Source organism: Centruroides sculpturatus, unplaced genomic scaffold (assembly GCF_000671375.1).
Source record: "Centruroides sculpturatus isolate CEXI.00-Female unplaced genomic scaffold, Cexi_2.0 scaffold1060, whole genome shotgun sequence".
Classification (NCBI taxonomy): domain Eukaryota; kingdom Metazoa; phylum Arthropoda; class Arachnida; order Scorpiones; family Buthidae; genus Centruroides; species Centruroides sculpturatus.
The window spans coordinates 302,030-310,098 of NW_019385223.1; the positions used below are offsets into that span (position 1 = coordinate 302,030).

At 24.8% G+C, this 8,069-nt stretch overlaps 1 protein-coding gene across 1 annotated transcript in view; it reads left to right on the plus strand.

Moving 5' to 3' along the window:
- Nucleotides 1-7,335, plus strand: part of LOC111636360 (ATP-binding cassette sub-family A member 2-like) — a 15,728-nt gene extending 8,393 nt beyond the window's left edge. The window contains exons 9-19 of the mRNA XM_023381593.1: nucleotides 9-35; nucleotides 146-350; nucleotides 1,369-1,551; nucleotides 1,777-1,847; nucleotides 2,389-2,498; nucleotides 2,567-2,698; nucleotides 4,155-4,235; nucleotides 5,202-5,398; nucleotides 6,453-6,641; nucleotides 6,718-6,969; nucleotides 7,052-7,335. Coding sequence (XP_023237361.1) covers nucleotides 9-35; nucleotides 146-350; nucleotides 1,369-1,551; nucleotides 1,777-1,847; nucleotides 2,389-2,498; nucleotides 2,567-2,698; nucleotides 4,155-4,235; nucleotides 5,202-5,398; nucleotides 6,453-6,641; nucleotides 6,718-6,969; nucleotides 7,052-7,320 — 1,716 coding nt within the window. The 3' untranslated portion in view covers nucleotides 7,321-7,335. The remainder of the gene's footprint in view (nucleotides 1-8; nucleotides 36-145; nucleotides 351-1,368; nucleotides 1,552-1,776; nucleotides 1,848-2,388; nucleotides 2,499-2,566; nucleotides 2,699-4,154; nucleotides 4,236-5,201; nucleotides 5,399-6,452; nucleotides 6,642-6,717; nucleotides 6,970-7,051) is intronic.
- The last annotated feature ends 734 nt before the right edge of the window (nucleotides 7,336-8,069 follow it).

Below are 8,069 nucleotides of genomic sequence, written 5' to 3' on the forward strand. Positions count from 1 at the left end.
ATGATCGTATACCAGCATGGCTAAAGAGTTTAGCAGTAAGACATTTTACTAAAATTATACTTTAAAATATGTAGTTTTTTAAAGAATATATAAAAAAATTAGAGAAAAAACTGGATTTATTTATATGCACATTATTATCTTATAGTCTCTGTTATCAACAACTGCATTTGGATTAGGTGCTAAATATTTTGCATTTTATGAAGAAGTTGGTGTTGGAGTACAGTGGTCTAACATTGACATATCTCCAGTAGAAGATGATGAATTTAGTTTATGGAATGTAGCTATTATGATGCTGATGGATACTTTCCTTTATTCTCTGCTTGTATGGTATATAGAAAATGTCCATCCTGGTAATATATTTTTCTTTATTTTTTATATTATTTAATTTTTAATATATAATTTATTCATTTTGAAACATTTTGAATTATGTATGACCGACCACTTATGCCTGTGCAAATAGTTCACGTGTATATAAAATAAAAAATTGAATGCAAAAAATAAGTTGTTTGGGAAATTATTGCAAGTGGACATAGGATGGAACTTGAGAACAAAACTTCACAATTGAGTTAGTTATGAATATAAATTGTTTTTATGGTTTCTATTCATATTCATTTGTGTTTATGATTGGATGATGGAATAAAGCAATGCAACACATGGATGGTCTGTCAAGAGGGTGACTTTCACAAGGGCTTTCTATAGGAAACTGGTTCTTATTTAGATGTTAGACACATGAAGAAAACATGGTAAATTCCACATGGCCAGACCATTGATCAGGCACAAGCCCATGACTAACTACTACTGTGGTTTTATCCACTTCTAGTTTTTCATTCAGCATTAGTAATTAACGATTACTCTCCAAGCATTGTTGTTGTAAAGTGAGTGATTTTACATTGCTTTCAAAATGGATCATTATAATCAGAAAGTGACAGCACTCTGAAATCATTTCGGAAAAATCTATGAATTTTTTTTACATTTAACTTCATTTAACTTTAACATGTTAAATTTTTTGTTATGGTTATGAATTAAAAACAGCATTTATACCGGCATTAAAAGTAAATTGTAAACCTTTTAAAGAATATATTATTGTGAAAAGACAAAATAATTTAAGTTGACAGTGCTAATAGAGAATATAAAGTAAATATTTACAATGGCAAGTAATGCTAAGATGGATACAATATTAATATCAGTAAGTTAACATTAGACATTATATTTTATCTTATATAAATTTTCCTGAATAAAATACATTTAAATTAAAAGATAATCTTAATTTGCTATTTTTTTAATGTTTATTTTCACAATCAATAAATATGAGATTAAATTTATTTCATGCTTCTAAATCTTATTTCTTTTCCCTTTCTTCATTCTAAGGTTCATATGGTCTACCTAAACCGTGGTATTTCCCATTTACTAAAAGTTACTGGATTGGCGCACCAAAAACTGATGCCGAATGTGGTTGCATCAATGATTGTTGGCATAAATTAATCAAAAAAAGTCATTGGGGTCTTTCAGTAACAGAAGAGGATCAAGCTTGCGCAATGGCAAATAGGACACGTAAATATTAATATATTGTTATTCTCAGTACTAATCTAAATAATAAAATTTTGTTTTTGAGAGATTAAGTATCAGAATCATAAATTTTACAAAAATTAAGATTGATATAAGTAAAAAGCAAAAGTTAGATTTTTAATTTTGATTTTTTATATATTTTGCCGAAACATAAATGGAAATAAAATTATTTTACAACTTCAGGTATGAACAATATCTTGTTATTTTCAGATGACAGTCGCTTTTTTGAACCTGATCCAGAGCATTTACCTCTTGGTGTTTGTATTGACAATTTGGTGAAAGTAAGCATATGTCATATTCATACATATTGATATCTAATTTTCAAAATTCGGATGATCTAATAGTAATATAGCAACAATTTCCACATTATTTAAGGCAGTGTATAGTGTGATAGAAAGTTCTTGAAGACATTAATATTTTTAATAATACATTTCTCTGGAAAGCATTTTATTATTTATTAAAGATGTTAGTTTGTAGATCATTGTAAAATAAATTTTCCAAAAATAAATTACATTTTTTGTGCTAAAACTTTAGTATATTGAAACAAATTAAATTTCCTTTTAACAGATATTAGATAGTTATAGAAATTGCAGTTTTTAAGGTTGAATTTATTTTTATTTGATAAATAGAACTATGCAAATTATATATTTAATTAGATAAATTAATATGCTCCATGTACATGTACATACACACAATCAAGTGATCAATTTTGTAACTTTGAATATTTATGATTGGTATATTATAGAAGTTCTTTTTGTAATTATTAATAAATATGTTGAGTTTATAAATTATAAAACAAATAAACATTTGTTTTTTTTGAAGGTGTATAAAACTGGAAATAAACTGGCAGTTAATAAGTTAAGTTTAAATCTTTATGAAGGACAAATAACATCATTTCTTGGTCATAATGGAGCTGGAAAAACTACTACTATGTAAGTTTTAAAATAATTACAAATATCTTTAACTAATTTTGAGGATGATTTAATAAATAATTTTTTAGGTCTATACTTACTGGCTTGTTTCCTCCAACATCTGGTTATGCAACTATTTATGGCCATGACATAAGAACTGAAATGGAAATTATTCGACAAAGCATGGGAATGTGCCCTCAACATAATGTTTTATTTGATGAGTGAGTTTAATTTTTTCATTAATTATTATTAAAAAGTAATGAAAACTGCAATCTTTGAAATACAAATCAAAATATTTTAACAGTAATTTAAGTAATATTAGTAAGTTTTGCCTATGTAATTTTTTATACCCACTCAATTCAATAATTATAACATCTACTGAGACTTCAAACTTATTAATAATAATCTTATACACTAAAAAATGATTTAATCATTTTAACAGAGACTGAAAAAATTAAATCTTAAAATTATTGCTACCAAAATTTCAGTTGTGTTACTACTCCTTGTTACAATCCAGAATCAGTTTTTCACTTATCATTATAATCATCCAACTTCCTATACTGACACTATTAATGATCAACAAGTATTTTTTTATTATTATTAAAGATTAACATTAAATTGTATATAGACTAATTAATAAAAAGTTTATCAATACACAGAGGCATTAATACAGAGATACTGTTATATTAATATTATCTTGAGTCAAATTACACACTTTTTGAAGTTTACTAGTTCAATCTATAATAGATTACTACATTTCTTTATGATCATTTGATCATTAGCCGCTCAGCACACTCAGCAGTGAGTGAAGAATATGTTCGTCGAGGGCAATCGTGTAGCAGTGGTGAGTGATGTATATATATGTCAAATTCTTTTGGGGTATTGCCAAAAACTACCGCAAAAAAAAAATTACATAAAAAATGAATTATGTAACAATAAAATAAGACTTTTCTTTACTAGACATAACTGTTTACAAATCTTTTTCCGAAACAGTAATGAGAAAAAATGCATGGAAAAATACTCTAAAAATTTCCATGTTTATTCTCCACTACTAAGGGCATTATACCTGACTATTCCACTGTTGAAAGGTTAAGAAATGTCAGACACAAATTAACAGATTACTAATAAAAGAATCCAAATTTCCTTACATTCTTAATAAACCAAGTAATTTGTCTCTTTCAAAGTAAGCAGAAACATATTATATTTAGTTATTTTTAATAAAAGTATTGTCTATTTGTAAGAGATTATTATATAACTGATAACTCTGTTTAGTTTGAAATTTGTTTGCTTTTTAGTTAATTTTATAACCAGTTATTTTATACTTTTTGTTTTTAATAAAAATGCATTGTTTTGTTTTACTTCAAAGTGGCTATCATTATATTTTGTATTGTCAATATAAAAAATCAAATTAAAAAAAATTACTTTAATTGTTTTTATTTCATGAGTAATGTTATTTTAAAAAAATATTTGATAAATGTTTGATCATCTTACAAACAGTGAAATTAAACATTTAAAGTATTTTAGAACAAAAATTGTTTAGAAAGATTTTAAAATTTGTAATGTTAAGTTTCTGAAAGAAAAGTGTAACTTCATATAAAAATTATTAAATTAAAATTCTATATACTAAAATAAAAAGATATTTTTATAATTGTTATGAATTATTATTATTATTTTCAGGTTGACTGTAGAAGAACATTTATGGTTTTATTCAAAGCTTAAAGGCACTCCTGATGAGTTCTTAAAAGACGAAATGGATAAGTAAGTATATTTTAAGTAAAATTTATAAAAATTAATGCAATAAAGCAGAAATTTATCTTTAAATAGTAATGTCATCTTTTAAAAGTTATTTTATAAATTTTTGATAATAACAATAAGGGACTGCCCATTAATTGTGTGTACAGTTAAGAGGAGAAAGAGGATTGCAAAAAGTACATTATTCTACACAGTGCATAGGGAAGGGATCAAAGCATTGTCTGTGTGGACCTTTCAGTGGTATTAATACCATTAGAATTTGATCTTATTAGCCTATTTTCCAGTCATGTGAATAAACCATAGAAAATATTTGAAGAATTTTAAGTCATTTCTTCAATATCAGGGATCCAAGAAGTATTATACATGTAATTAAAGGGAAGAGAGTCAGAACTAACTCAAAAATTGTACTTATAATTAATGACAGCCCTTAATAATATATTGTGATATTTTTATTGTTTAAAAAATTTAAAAACTTTGTAAAAACTTTTCTTGCACTACCATATGCACTATAAAAGTGTAGAAACATTAGTAGGACTCAACAACAGCACTTACCACACTACAGAAAGCAACCACACTAAACAGATGTCATATAATTAAGAAATTCTTAAATACAAATATACGCAAACAGCTCAGCATGAAATTACAGCAGCAATTTTCTGTATTTCTGACTTGACATTGATGTGATATAGTTCTAGGCATAGGTAGGAATTGAGTAGGATACATTTTTCACCATAACATTATTATAAGTTTGAATTAATGGTCCATTAGTCTGAATTAAATTAAATCAAAGATTTTTTTACTTTGGATACGGCAAACATGAGTCGGATTTGTATGTTGATAATATGATTTATGCTATTTTAAAAACTGAATTGTATTGACTATAAAATTAAATCTGCATTACAATATTTTAAAATTTATAACATAATATTTTTATGTATGATTAGAATAAATGAATTATTTTTTTAATTAAAGAATGATTGAAGATTTAAATCTGCCATTAAAAAGAAAAAGCAAAGTTGATTATTTATCTGGAGGCATGAAGCGAAAACTTTCTGTGGCTATTGCATTTGTTGGTGGGTCACAAGTAGTAATATTAGATGAACCGACTGCTGGAGTAGATCCCTATTCACGTAGAGCTATTTGGGACCTAATTTTAAAATATAAACATGGTAAAAAATGTTTTGATTATATATATATAAAAGGTGTGTAACAAAATTATTCTGTGTGTATATGTATGTATGCATTCAGAATAATTTTGTTACACAACTGTTTTTAAATGATTGATATAGTTTTAAATTTTAAAAAATTATTGTAAGTTTAATTATTTATTATTTATTATCTGTTTGATAATTATATATTATTAATTTTTCCTAAATGATAAGTGAACTATAGTTAATATATTTGTTTTACAATATATTAACTATATATATATATATATATATATATATATATATATACACTAACAATTAGTATTTAGTATATATTTAGTAGTAGTTTATATATTTTTGTTTATATTTGTCAGTATGTGTGGTTATTCAGATCATTTATCTAAATCTTTATACAGAATGATTCAAAAGTGGTTGATAAAACATTAAGGAATGATCAATTATTCAATTTACAGTAAAAAATGTTAATAAACTCTTATCTGATGACAGAATTACAGGGAAAACTCTTTATTTCAAATCATTCATAGTTTTAATTCTACTTAGCAATGAAAAAGAACAAAACAAATAAATTGATGCTGTCACATTATTTGGAAAAATGTTAGTATTGTTCAAACAATAATCAAAAACACTTATGTTTGAAAAATGATTTTGAAATAAAATGATGAGTTTGAAGTGATAGTTAAAAAACATAACCTGCTTCTAAATTAATAATGAACTGTTGTAGTTTCTACTAATTAATGTTGAAATAAACTGATTTGAAATAAAGATTTTTCTCTATAACTCAGTTATCTTTGAGACTTGGACAGGAGTATATTTCAAAGCTGTAACTTGAATAATTGATTGAATAACTGTAAATTGAATAATTGATCACCATGTACAGTTTTATTCACCACTGTATTACCCTGTATCTAGTATTGAAGATAAAATCAAATGATAAAATATATCACTAAACTTTAAAAATATTTGACTTTTTTTTTTTACAAAATTATAATTTTTTAAAAATTTATTTAATGTTTTGTTTGTTTTGATAAGTTTAATAGAAAAATTTATTTTTTAGAAAGGACTATACTCTTATCAACACATCATATGGATGAGGCAGATATATTAGGAGATCGAATTGCTATCATATCAAATGGCCAGTTACAATGTTGTGGCACTTCTCTCTTCCTAAAAAATAATCTTGGAGAAGGATATCATTTGTACATAGTCAAAAAACCTTTATCTTCACCACCTGTTGAAACAGAAGGTAAATTATTTTGTTTTTATTTTAATATTTTGTATCAAATAACTAATTATTAAATAAAATAAAATATTTCATTTAGTTTGTGACGAAAAATCTGTAACAAATTTCATTACTCAACATGTTACAAGTGCCTATCTAGTAGCCGAAACTAAACATGAACTTCATTATGTGCTTCCTATGAGTGAATTAAGAAAAGGAAGCTTTGAAAAATTGTTTACAGCATTAGAAAGTAGTTTAACTCAATTAAGAATATCAAGTTATGGCATTAAAACAACAACATTGGAAGAAGTATTTTTACAAGTTGCTGAAAATGGTCAGAAGGAAATAGAATGTAAGAATATTTTATATAAGATTAACTGATACGTTATGGACAATATAAATAATAATTATTATTATTATTATATTTTTAATAGCTTCTCCAAAATCAAGGCCATTAAAGAACATAAAAAATGTATCAAATGGTTATTATTCACCAGATATATACTTAGATGACAAAGATGTGTTTTTAGAAAGAGATGACGAAGGTTCTGTTCCATTACTGCAAGTTGGTGATAATTGTAATCAAACAAATGGAATTTCATTAAACTTTGAAGAAAATGTAAAGAAGAAGCAAGCAGGTGATGGAAAAGCAGATTATTTACAATTGAAAAATAGCCCATTAATAGAAAATAGTAAGTTGTAAAATTTTAATTAATAATCAAAAGAAATAACGATAGAGACTTTCTAATAAGGAATACATTTTTACACCATTCAACTATGCATGAATAAAGTCATAAATTGTTAATTTCTTGTTAAGAAGTATCATGCTTTTTTATGAATACTAAGAAAATTTATAATGAAATTATTACTTTTTGAATTATCTACTTAAAATAAATTAAGAACAAAGGTTTGAAATACAAAAATATATATAAAAATGTATTATTTACATCGTGTAAATACTGTTTGTATTCATTTAAAATAATGGCTATATTTATTTTTTAAAAAATCTGTAACTAAATAAAATGTTATTCTGTTTTTAATTTTTAAAAGATAAAAACATACATGTATGAATAATATCCAAATCTTGAAAGGAAAAATTCCATAAAATTAAAATAACAACAATAATAAACAGAAATTAGATGTATTTTAATGAAGATGCTAATAATTTCTAGTTTCTATTCTCTGAAATATTCTGATCATAGTTTGAAATGTTTGGGGAATTTCAGGATTGTTTTTTAAAATCCTATAAATAATTGAGATTTTTTTTCATAAGAATCACTTATTTTTAAGTGATTCTTATGAAAAAAAGAATCACTTTAGGAAAAATTTATGATATGCATTTAAAAAATCTTATTTTTATTTTCTATATATTAGCATTGTTCTCTCTAGATCCTTTTGAATGGATGGTCTAACTGAGTGATTTTACTGGCTAGATAATCTTGGGAATAATTG